General features: G+C 47.0%; 2 protein-coding genes across 2 annotated transcripts in view; one reads left to right on the top strand and one right to left on the bottom strand.

The window, feature by feature from the left end:
• Positions 1 to 12,393, top strand: part of PYM1 (PYM homolog 1, exon junction complex associated factor) — a 233,812-nt gene that overhangs the window by 12,978 nt on the left and 208,441 nt on the right. The gene's annotated exons all lie outside the window — the stretch shown is intronic.
• On the bottom strand, positions 3,207 to 12,378 carry PA2G4 (proliferation-associated 2G4). Its single transcript, XM_050749167.1, has 14 exons — positions 11,605 to 12,378; positions 9,727 to 9,855; positions 9,343 to 9,448; positions 9,180 to 9,249; positions 8,806 to 8,898; positions 7,117 to 7,180; positions 6,407 to 6,485; positions 5,865 to 5,943; positions 5,650 to 5,783; positions 5,279 to 5,373; positions 5,027 to 5,154; positions 4,809 to 4,862; positions 3,471 to 3,537; positions 3,207 to 3,377 (listed from the first exon to the last, which is right to left on the bottom strand). The coding sequence occupies exons 1-13, from the start codon at positions 11,690 to 11,692 to the stop codon at positions 3,472 to 3,474; spliced, it is 1,185 nt and encodes a 394-aa protein (XP_050605124.1). The 5' UTR covers positions 11,693 to 12,378; the 3' UTR covers positions 3,207 to 3,377; position 3,471.

Here is a 12,393-nt window from a genome sequence, read left to right as displayed (position 1 = left end):
AGCCAAATCTAGGGAAAGTATGACATTTGGTGTTAAGATAAAGAACTTCCCACTTTGATTGCATGCTCAGGTGAGAAGCACTGAAAAACAACCAGATCCCCTATTTGGCTACAGGAAAGTTTTGAGTTAATGGGGGATGAAAAAGAACCCTTTCCCTAGAGACTTCATCTTATAGTTCAAAATACTGTAACATTTTGTATGTGATTGTTACAGTCCCTCTTTTTTTGTGGTTTCCCTTTATTATATTCTATAACATTTCACTTTCTTTCTTTTTTTTTTTTTTTTTTTTGAGACGGAGTCTCGCTCTGTCTCCCAGGCTGGAGTGCAGTGGCCGGATCTCAGCTCACTGCAAGCTCCGCCTCCCGGGTTCCCGCCATTCTCCTGCCTCAGCCTCCCGAGTAGCTGGGACTACAGGCGCCCGCCACCTCGCCCGGCTAGTTTTTTTTTGTATTTTTTTAGTAGAGACGGGGTTTCACCGTGTTAGCCAGGATGGTCTCGATCTCCCGACCTCGTGATCCGCCCGTCTCGGCCTCCCAAAGTGCTGGGATTACAGGCTTGAGCCACCGCGCCCGGCCAACATTTCACTTTCAATCCCTGAAAAACGTTTTTAAAATTAGGTTCCTTCTAAGTAGTTCTAGTATTGTCACCACCCAAACATATATGACAAGTTTTTTGAAACAAAAAAATCCTATCAGAATTATTTTGTATCAATTCCACCAAGATTTCAACTGATGATTGCCAACTGGTCTATAAGCTCTTTTTTTTTTTTTTTTTTTTTTTTTTGAGACGGAGTCTCGCTCTGTCGCCCAGGCTGGAGTGCAGTGGCCGAATCTCAGCTCACTGCAAGCTCCGCCTCCCGGGTTTACGCCATTCTCCTGCCTCAGCCTCCCGAGTAGCTGGGACTATAGGCGCCGCCACCTCGCCCGGCTAGTTTTTTGTAGTTTTAGTAGAGACGGGGTTTCACTGTGTTCGCCAGGATGGTCTCGATCTCCTGACTTCGTGATCCACCCGTCTCGGCCTCCCAAAGTGCTGGGATTACAGGCTTGAGCCACCGCGCCCGGCCGTCTATAAGCTCTTTAGGGAAATTCTGTTTTGTTTTGTTTTTTTTTTTTTTTTTGAGAAGGAGTCTCACGCTGTTGCCCAGGCTGGAGTGCAGTGGCGCGATCTCGGCTCACTGCAAGCTCCGCCTCCTGGGTTCACGCCATTCTCCTGCCTCAGCCTCCTGAGTAGCTAGGACTACAGGCGCCCGCCACCGCGCCCGGCTAATTTTTTTTTGTATTTTTAGTAGAGACGGGGTTTCACTGTGGTCTCGATCTCCTGACCTTGTGATCCGCCCGCCTCGGCCTCCCAAAGTGCTGGGATTACAGGCTTGAGCCACCGCGCCCGGCCTCTGTTTTGTTTTTGATACGGAGTTTCACTCTTGTCACCCAGGCTGGAGTGCAGTGGCACGATCTTGGCTCACTGCAACCTCCGCCTCCTGGGTTCAAGCGATTCTCCTGCCTCAGCCTCCCAAGTAGCTGGGATTACAGACGCCTGCCACTAAACCCGGCTTTTTGTATTTTTAGTAGAGATGGGGTTTCACCATGTTGGCGAGGCTGGTCTTGATCTCCTGACCGCAGGTGATCTGCCTGCCTCGGCCTCCCAAAGTGCTGGAATTACAGGCATGAGCACTTGACCGTTTTTTGTTTTTTTTTTTTTTTTTAATAGACTTAATTTTTTAGAAGTTTTAGGTTCACAGCAAAATTGAGGAAGGTTAGACATTTCCCACACATATAGCCTCCCCCTTTATAAACATCCCTCCACCCTGCCAGAGTGGTACATTTTTTAACAATTGAACCTACGTTGATATACCATTATCACCCCAAATCCATAGTTTAGTTTACACTACAGTTCACTCTTGGCATTGTACATTCTTTGCCTTTGGACAAATGTCTAAGCAAGGAGAGAGGGATGAACAGGCAAAACACAGAGGATTTTTAGGGCACTGAAACCACTATTTTAATGGTGGATATACGTCATTAGACATTTGTCCTGTGTTCAGTTCTGTTCACTTGTAGTATCTCTAGTTTAGCAATGCCTGACATGCACTAAGATAAACTAATTACCCATCTGACCTCAGTCTGGCCCTGAAAACTAGTGTACCAGACATTCTTCCTGGCTTCCTGAATTCAAGATAAACACTTGCAGTGCTGTTTTTGCAGTACACATTAAGTGTCCTAGCCCCAAACAAATCTTAGCAGTGAGGACTGTTTCTACTTAGAAAATTACATCACCCAAACTCCAGCAGATAACTTACTATGTCATCAAAGATTCTAGGATTTGTGTCTTCTGCAAGTCAAGACATTGCTCGTTTTGGGAAGGCAGAGCATGGCACTGTGGAGGAACAGTTCCAATACTACTTCAACTGACATTCATTCTCCCCATCTCCATCAAATAAGAGCAGCATACAAAGCACATCATTATGAGCAAATCCAAATTTATTTTAATGTCATGTCATTTTCAATGTGTTTAAAAACCTCATAAGTTAGTGGGAGCCCTAGTTTCCTGGGACAGCATGCCAGAGGTACTGAAATTTGTCACCTCTACAAACCCCCAGCAATCCAATCCAAGTCCATAGCTTCAGAAAGCCAGGAGTTGTATCTTCAGTCAGTCTACTCCTCTGGTTCTTGGTTTTTCTTTCAAGGGAGGGAGATCACAATATTTCAAACAGGGAACAAAACCAGTTGAGCTTCCAGCTCAGGTTTGTGTAAGATGGAGTGAGGAAAGACCCCACTGACTCCAGAGAAAAGGGTAAGGTTGAGATGGATTATTTCTTTACAGCTTTGTGAAAATGGAAGAAAAAAGATTTACAAATGAGGATCCATTTCATAGATGAGAATCTCTTCATAAATGAAGGCTCCAGCTCCTAAAATGGGAGGGGCCTGACTGGACAGCCTGAATCAGATGAGGAATCGGCCACACTGAATAAAAACAATCTGAAAAATAATCCTCCTAATTTTGAAGCCAGATAAAATACCTGGGGAGAATGGAAAAAAAGAGGAAAAGGCCCCAAACAGATGGAAAAATGCTGACATCAGAGTGGTATAAAAAATTCAGCTGAGTTTTCAGTGGTGATGGCTAATTTAGCCCTGTTCTGTAGTAGGGCACAAACCTTGACCAAGCATAGTAGTAGAAAAGGCTAGAAAGAGGGGCTTGAAGACGATGAATTTTGACTCCTGATTTTATTATTCAATTTCTTTTTTTCATTTAAAGTAGTCTTCCGTGGTTGGGAAGCCTCGCCTCCCAAGACCAGAGTCAGTTGGAGCTGGTTGTTGTTGGAAGGGAGTGGGTTGGGGAACTGGGGTGGGGGCAGGGAGACCCCCGCTCTGCTGGCGGTCCTAGATGGAGAAGAAGAACTGCACTTCACAGAGTCTGGGGTGTGTTGGGAAGGGGATGAGGCAGGAGCAGCAAGCTGGGGAGATGGGACCCACCTCAGTCCCCAGCTTCATTTTCTTCTAATGTTTCCCCACTGGTGGCATTCTCTGCAGTCTTGGAGGCCTATATGCAAAAAAAGGAGAGGGAGAAGACGTGTCAGTTTCTAACTATTTGGGGGTAGTGTCTGGGACCAGAGATAAAAGTTTTTTTTTTTTTTCTGAGACAGTCTCACTCTGTCGTCCAGGCTGGAGTGCAGTGGTACAACATGGCTTGCTGTAGCCTCAACTTCCCTGGGCTCAGGTGATCCTTCCACCTCAGCCTCCCAGGTAGCTGGGACTATAGGCACATGCCACCATGTTGCCCAGGCTGATCTTGAACTCCTGGGCTCAAGTGATCCTCCTGCCTAGGCTTCCCAAACTGTTGGGATTATATGTGTGAACCACCACACCCAGCCATAAAGTTATCTCAATCCTCTGGGTCACAGATGAAATAAAGATATACAGGTCTCTGACTTATAATGGTCAACCTGTGATTTTTCAACTTTACGATGGTGTGAAAGCAATATGAATATTTCAATACATGATAATTTGTTCAATAAATGTTTTGAGCACACTGAAGGTAGGCCAGGCTAAGCTATGAGGTTCATGGTAGCTTAAGGTATATCAAATCCATTTTGAGTCAGGCATGGTGGTGGCTACTCAGCAGGTTAAGGCCAGACAATCACTTGAACCCAGGAGGAGCATGAGGCTACAGTGAGCTATGATCATGCCACTACACGTCAGCCCGGGTGACAGAGTGGGATCATCTTTTTTTGAGACGGAGTTTCACTCTTGTTGTCCAGCAGAAATGGTGCGACCTTGGCTCACTGCAACCTCTGCCTCCCAGGTTCAGGTTCAAACAATTCTCCTGCCTCAGCCTCCCAAGTAGCTGGGATTACAAGCATGTGCCACCACGCCCAGCTAATTTTGTATTTTTAGTAGATACAGGGTTTCTCTACGTTGGCCAGGCCGATCTCAAACTCCCGACCTCAGGTGATCCGTCCGCCTTGGCCTCCTAAAGTGCTGGGATTACAGGCGTGAGCCACTGTGCCTGGCCAAAACAAGGCTGGGCATGGTGGCTCATGCCTGTAATCTCAACAGTTTGGGAGGCTGAGGTGGGAGGACTGTTTAAGGCCAGGAGTTTGAGACCCTGTCTCTTAAAAAAATATATATATATTTTAAAATCCATTTTGACTTACAGTATTTTCAATTTATGATGGGTTTACTGGGACAAAGGCCTATCATATTAAGTTGAGGAGCATCTGTACAAACATCCGTATCCCACTACAACCTAACACAGTGGGAGAAAGAGGGATCAGGTTCACCCTGCCAGGGAAGGATGAGAGTAAAACACACCTTCTTTTTTTTCTTTTTCTGGGTTTTTCGACTTGCAGAACTCTGGAGGAGGGCCTGGAAAACAGGAAGAAGGAAAAAAATTTTGAGGAATGTGGAGGAAATTAAAAACAAAGGGTTACTTTCAGTACTGTAGCTCTCTTCAGGACTTTGCTGGCATTTAGCCCTCACTTCCAGGCAGGTACCATGTACGTATTTACCACCTTCTATTCCACACTAACCTTTAGCTCTGCATCCTGGACCTCCATCTCAGACTTGTAGAGGTCAGGTTCAAAGGGACCACTGGTTATCCGCATGGGGCCATTGGGCATGAGCAGAACTGTAAATTTAAACTGGGCAACAAATTCACCTATGGCAAAAATGAAGATGTGTTTCGATAAAAAGTTCCTTTGTCATACTTAGCTCTTCTGAATTTATAGGAAGGATATCATATAATCAGGGAATCCAAAGTGAAGCTCCTTTTTAGAACTCACCCTCCTTCTCATAGAGAACATTAAATGGTTGCAGCAGTTCATGTTTGGCGCACTCCACCACACCCATCCGAGCCTTCTTCTCATCTTCAAATGCTCTGGCAGGGAAGATGATATTCAGAGGTATCCTTAACTCCCCGTCAAGTCTTACCATTTTGCTCATATTTTAAAATAGCTCCTACCCTCAGGCAGAAATCATGCTTAGGATTGCTCTTTTACATTACCTTCAGTGAGAAGGAGATGGGGAGAGAGAGGGAGGGAGTGAGCACGTGCACGCTACAAGTCTAGGCAGGAAGGGAGAGGAAAAAGTGTTCCTGGGTGTATGGTCTGTGAGTCAGACTGGTTCCATGTACTATCATTGCTAAGTGTAGTACCTTAAAGTAAACGGCATGGCATCAAAACGCCTTTCCACCTCACTGAAGAAGGCACGTGAAGTTTTCATTTTCAGTCCATACTGTTTAGAGGGGTCTCGTTTGTAAATAGTGGTTCTCTGTCCTGCATCCTTGGCCTGAAAGGGTAATTTAAGTAACATTTGGTCTGGTGAACACTCTCAGTCACCCCTCTTAGCCAACTCTGGTACTCTCCTCACCTTGCCCTCTCCTGAGCTGACGAGAACATCCACAGCATATACTTCATGTACCTCAAATTCAGCTTTTTCATGGTCCTTCCTAAAAGGAATAGAGAGAAAGGGAACTTTTTTTTTTTTTGACACACAGTCTCATTCTGTCACCCAGGCTGGAGTGCAGTGGCGCAATCTCAGCTCACTGCAACCTCCGCCTCCCAGGTTCAAGCAACTCTCCTGCCTCAGCCTCCCAAGTAGCTGGAACGACAGGAACACACCACCACGCCTGGCTCATTTTTGTATTTTTTAGTAGAGACAGGGTTTCGCCATATTGGTCAGGGTGGTTCCGAACTCGTGACCTCAGGTGATCCACCTGCCTCAGCCTCCCAAAGTGCCGGGATTACAGGCATGAGCCACCATGCCCGGCCTAGAGAAAGGAAATATTAAGAGCAACAGGTCACTCCTGAAAGCATGGAGTAAAGGGTAGACAAGATTCAGTTGGGAGTATAGAAAAAAACCTGATGACTAGTCTGGTATGGTAGAAGGTGATGAATAGGGTTGGCACCTACTTCTGCTGGTCTGTGGGATTCTGGATAATGGTTTTTTCTCCATCGATGACATGCTGCTTCAACTGGTGTGACAGCATACCTGTAGACAGGACACAACCTATGGAACGAGCTATCCAGTATCCCAAAAGATTTCCAAATCTACCTACTTCAGTAGTTTGAAAGGGTAGGCAGTGAGAAAACTACCTGGTTATGGAAACACAGGGCCCTGAGATTTCTGGCTTAGACTGGGTTATAGCTGGATAGATCTTCAAGGGGGCAAAAGCCTCAATTCTGCAAAGCGACTCATTCTTTTTTTTTTTTTTTTTCTGAGATGGAGTTTCGCTCTTATTGCCCAGACTGGAGTGCAATGGCGCGATCTCAGCTCACTGCAACCTCCGCCTCCAGGGTTCAAGTCTCACCACAACCTCCCAAGTAGCTGGGATTACAGGCGCCCGCCACCACGCCCAGCTAATTTTTGTATTTTTAGTAGAGACGGGGTTTCACTGTGGTCTCGATCTCCTGACCTTGTGATCCGCCCGCCTCGGCCTCCCAAAGTGCTGGGATTACAGGCTTGAGCCACCGCGCCCGGCCTACCCAGGCTGGTCTTAAACTCCTGACTTCAGGTGATCCGCCTGCCTTGGCCTTCCAAAGTGCTGGGATTACAGGAGTGAGCCACCGCGCCCGGCAAAGCCACTCATTCTTAGACCCTCAACCCTGTTATCTGTTCTCACCTTCTATTGGCGTGCAGTTAAATGAGTGGGCAACTTTGTTCCAGGCTTCTGTCACTTGTGTGTTCTAGAAGTACAACATCAAACAAAAGGTGAGATATCAGGAGCTAATAAGTTCTCTACAATGAGAATAAGAAGCATAAAAGAACTGAACTGAGCATTCTTTTTTTTTTTTTTTGAGATGGAGTCTAGCTTTGTCGCCAGGCTGGAGTGCAGTGGCGTGACTCGGTTCACTGCAACCTCTGCCTCCTGGGTTCAAGCTCTTCTCCTGCCTCAGCCTCCTGAGTAGCTGGGATTACAGACATGCACCACCACGCCCAGCTAATTTTTGTATTTTTAGCGGAGACGGGGTTTCACCATGTTGGCCAGGATGGTCTCAATCTCCTGACCTCGTGATCCGCCCACCTCAGCCTCCCAAAGTGGTGGGATTACAGGCATGAGCCACCGCACCTGACAGAACTGAGCCTTCTAATATCGTCCATCAAGTCTCAATGATACTCATTCACTGGTTTTTCGTTTCATAGCTTGATTATCCTTACAATCTAAAAATATTTTATACAGATGCTCCCCAACTTGCAATGGGGTTATATCTTAAAAAAACTCATTGTAAGTTGAAAATATCACTAAGTCAAAAATGCATTTAATACACCTAACCTACCTATCATAGCCTAGCCTATGTTAAATGTACTCAGAGCACTTAAAAAACATTATCCTACAATTGGGCAGAATTATCTAACATATGCCTATTTTATAATAGTGTTGAATATCTCATGTAATTTACTAAATACTACATGGAAAATGAAAACCAGAATGGTTGTATGGGTACTCAAAGCATAGCTTCTACTGAATGTGGCATCAAGCCGAGGACCAGGTGTATTTGCATATCATTTTACCCTGTGCTTTCACAAAGATGGTCTACTTCAATAAATTTTGCAAGTGAACAGGGCAGATATGTATATCCCAATCTAGAAGACAAGGAAACTGAGTCTCAGGTTAAATGATTTGCCCCAGGTTAAATGACTAAGTGAAAGAACTTAGTCATAAAAAAGAACCTGGGTTTTCTTTTTTCTTTTTGCAGAGACGGGTCTCGCTATGTTTCCCAAGCTGGTCTCAAACTCCTGGGTTCAAACAATCCTCCCACCTTGGCCCCCCAAAGTGCTGAGATTATAGGTATGTGCCACCACATGCCTATAATAAGTTCAGTGTTTATCCTTTTTTACGTGGCATTCTAATCTGTTTTGTGGGGACAGCAAATGCTTATTTTTCCTTTTTCTTTTGTGAAACAGGGTTTCATTGTTGCCCAGGCTGGAGTGCAGTGGCATGATCATAGCTCACCACAGCCTCAATCTCTCAGGCTCCGGTGATTCTCCCACCTCAGCCTCCCTGACAGCTGGGAATACAGGCACACATTACCATGCCCAGCTAATTTTTGTATTTTTTGTAGAAATGGGGTTTCACCATGTTTCCCAGGCTGGTCTTGAACTCCTGGCCTCAAGCTATCCTCCTACCTTGGCCCCCAAAAGTGATGGGATTACAGACGTGAGCCACTGTGCCCAGCCAAATATATCTAATTTTAAAAAGCTGTTTTATAAGGGGTCTATAGGGGAGGTTGGTAGTTTCATATAGAGTAGCAACAGGTGTCTAATGCATCTTTGGTTCAACCAAGCTTTGGAACTGGATAAAACAGCTTACCTGATTTCCAGGTTTGACCAGGCGTAGGGCAGCTTCAGCACAAAGGTGAGCTGCCTTAATAACATCTGCTTTCCTCCCTGTTACTTGGGTCCCCTGTAGATAAGGACATGCAATCAGTATCTTCCTGGAAAGTTTGTTAACTCAGCTGGCTATCTGGTTAATATCTGTGAACCCATATGCGAAGGCCAGCCAATGAACAGGAGGGTAAAAACAGCAACAACAACAACAACAACAACAACAAAAAGCCTTTCTCCTTTTGCTTCTCTAGACGCTCTCTTGACCTGCGTGGTGATTGGGGGTGGGAATAAGAAGGAAATAGCGGTGCATTCCCTACACCCCCAAGGCTGAACAGAGATCAAAAGCAGGCCACCTACCTGAGCTACACCAACCACAAAAGTATGTGCTACATTAGCGATGAAGCCATCCACATGGACCCCAAGGTCACTGAAAGGCAAGATCAGAGTGTACTGCATTAGGAACCGGCATTTTGTAAATGCTTTAAAAAAAGAAAAATGCTTTAAAACGGTTTAACCTTACATTTTTACCAAGTCACCTTCCTTGAGAATATAATCCTGGTCGCTCTTCAAAGGGGAGAAGTGACATACACAGTTATTTACCGAAATGCTGGTGGGAAAAGCAATACCTGTAAAGAAAAAATCATCAGCCTACGGCCTTGCTGTCTCCCAGAAGCCCTAGTGCCCTTCAGAAGAGTGGAAGGATTTTTTCAGGGTCTTGCTTAAGTTTCATCAGTTTGTATTAGGTAGGAAACTGCTTATATCCCACTTGTCATTCCAAATTTCCAAATATCTCAGCCAGAGCCAGGGTGGGGACTGCATCATTACAGTGAAAAAAATAAAAACATATAGGACCAAATAAGGGTCAAACAGGAAATTAGTGAGGGATTTTTTTTTTTTTTTTTACCTTTCTTCATTTCCTTTTCTTTCTTGAAGATTTTCCCTGTTTCTTCCATAATCATGGCATCACCTTTCTCACACAGGCTCAGTACCGACACACCCGAGCTAGATGCTTCCACCAAGGACCGAAGTACCCCTGAGGACAGAATCCCATCATGTCAGCCTTGTATGTATTCATTGTCTAGTTACCTCCCAAGGAATACCTGGAAGTTGAACTTAAGAGTTTCTAATACTCCCTAGTGCCATTGCCCTGAGGCTGAAAGGTCAACATTCCCTTCTCTTCCTTACATTATGTGACAACTGGGTATATGCAATCCATCTCCTTAGGGAAGGCCTCGGACTTTCCAAAGATGCTATCTTTGGTGTGACAGGACAGAGTTATGAACTTCAGAGAGTTCTTGCCATGGTATCCCCACATACATGGAAAGACTAGATGAAATTTATAGGCATCAGGGACAGGAATGTAGACAGAATTGCTGACTCGAAGCTGAAGCACTGTTAAATGTTACCGCCTTCCTTTCTCAGACACTCTAATTAGGTGTTAGGAATCTCAATCTATGTAGACTTAATTCCTCATAAACAAGTGTATAAGCCAAGGGGACTTAATCTAAGGTCCCTGGGTTTCATTTTGGGGGATCATGGCTTATCTCAAAGAAATATGAGGCCAGAGTTATAAACTGTAAGAAAGGGATTTTCTGATTCAAATCCCTAGTACCTCAAATACTAAAAGGCACCAAAACCAGGGTACTATACTAAATGTCCACTGTGATATAAAGCACAGGTTTGAGTTTTGAAATCTCAGTTTTGGTGATTCTTTGAAAGCCGGTAAAACTCGGATTTTCACCCACAGGATGGGAGGCATCCTAAATACCTCTTTCCCACCATCTTTGCTGTTAAAACCATTTAAAAACACAATGACAAGCAGTTTGTATCTCCCTAACTGGGTTTTAAATAAAATGGAAAGGCTAACTAGAAAGAGAGAAAAGAGAAAGTGACATCGCCTAGAGTGGCAGGCAACTGCTGAGATCCTCAGAGCACAGCTGGACTAAGGATGACCTGTGAAAATCCTAAAATCAGTCCTCCCTTTTCCAGTAATGTTCGCAAGCTTGCCTAGTTGGGATAAGACGGAGACCCCAAAACATTTGAGTTGTCAAGTCACTTTGAACAACAAATGTGAATGCTAACTAAGGCTATGTGCACAGATTGGAAAGGTAGTAATAATGAGTAACTTCAAGAAAAGCCATATATATCTCCAAAACTTGTGTTAGAAGCTCCAGGAGTGCTCTCCAACGGTCCCCTTAGCTGGCCCAAGGGTAGAAGGGGGCCCCCACCAGGGTAAGAGCTGAAGAAGGAAAGGCTCCAGCAAAGCACGTGGTGGGGAAGCTGGTGTCAGGGACAGTACTGGAGGAAGAAGGGGGCCAGCCATCCGCAAGGGGACCCAGCAACACGTGCCGGCTCGGCTCCTGACGCCCCGGAGACGCGACAAAAACAGAGGGGCGCTTCTGTCGCCAATAGCTGGGCGCTTCCTTTTCGAGGTGGCCTCGCCGTTGCCAGAATCAGAGGAAGCAGAAATCGGGAATGAAGGATAGGAACAAGAGAAAACACGTCTTGCCTCCTAACAAACGGCCTCGGGTCGGAGCCTGCCAGGTTACCCTCTCTCCGCTCATCCCGGTCGCCGACCCGCACCTCCATAGACTTCAGCCTGGGCCTGGCCGCTCAGGTCCCAGGAGCGACACCGGGTCTTCCCACCACGCCGCCCCCAGCGGACTGGTGCGGGCCCCTCAGTAGCTCAGTTCGCATGACCCCTCCGCTCCAGCCCCTTCAGGGCCAGCCTGGCACCTTTCCCTGTCAGCCTTGATTCCCCGACCCCCGAGGTCGCACTCACTGTTGGCGATGTCGCCCCCCATCTTATACTTGGTCACGACCAGGTCCTCGGCGATAGTTTGCTCCTGCTGCTCGTCCTCGCCCGACATCTTCCTACTACCACCACTGCAGCCTCGTTTCCCCTGAGCCGCCGCCGCCTCTGTCTCCCTTCCCAGCCACAGGCTGTGGTCAGAGTCCCCTCGATCCTCGAGGAGAGGGCGAGCGAAAGCGCGAGCAAGCAAGGGAGCAGGCAGGCAGGCGAGAGCGAGAAGCTGTGAGCGCGCGGGCTGAGGCGCAGGGCACGCTGGGAAAACTAGTCCTCTCCACCGCCAGCCTTTAGCCGCCCTCGAGGGCTTTCGAACTACAATTCCCAGCCTGCCTCTCGCGCTCCTAAGCCAGGCCCTGGGGCCTTGCCCTCCAAGGGCCTCGCACGCCGGAATCGCCGGGCACGCTGGGAAGGGTCAGGCTCCGGCGGGAAGGCGGAGCCGTTGGGGAGCTTGAGGGGAAGCGTGGTCTCTCCCGGAAAAACCACTTCCACCGAGAACGCTGTGCGAAAGCCAGTAACAGAGGGGCGGGCTGAGGGAAGAGGGGCGGAGCTACGGCGGGGAAATAGGTTTAGAGTCGAGCGAGCAGGGGTGGAGTAGAGTGGAGCCGCGGCGGGTGGGCAGTGTCTGCACCTAGGGCGGGGAGGCTGGGTACGCCCTTCCTCGGATACTTGGGTCGGCTGGCGAAACCCGCCCAGCCGGTTCAGTCGTCCTCCGAAGCTGGGAGAACAGGGAGGGGCAGACAGGTGGAAGAAGACCAAGGGTGC

This window comes from Macaca thibetana, chromosome 11 (assembly GCF_024542745.1).
Source record: "Macaca thibetana thibetana isolate TM-01 chromosome 11, ASM2454274v1, whole genome shotgun sequence".
In the NCBI taxonomy this organism is placed as follows: Eukaryota; Metazoa; Chordata; class Mammalia; order Primates; family Cercopithecidae; genus Macaca; species Macaca thibetana.
Note: the sequence above shows the minus strand (reverse complement) of the source record. Positions and strands in the feature narration are given on the sequence as shown.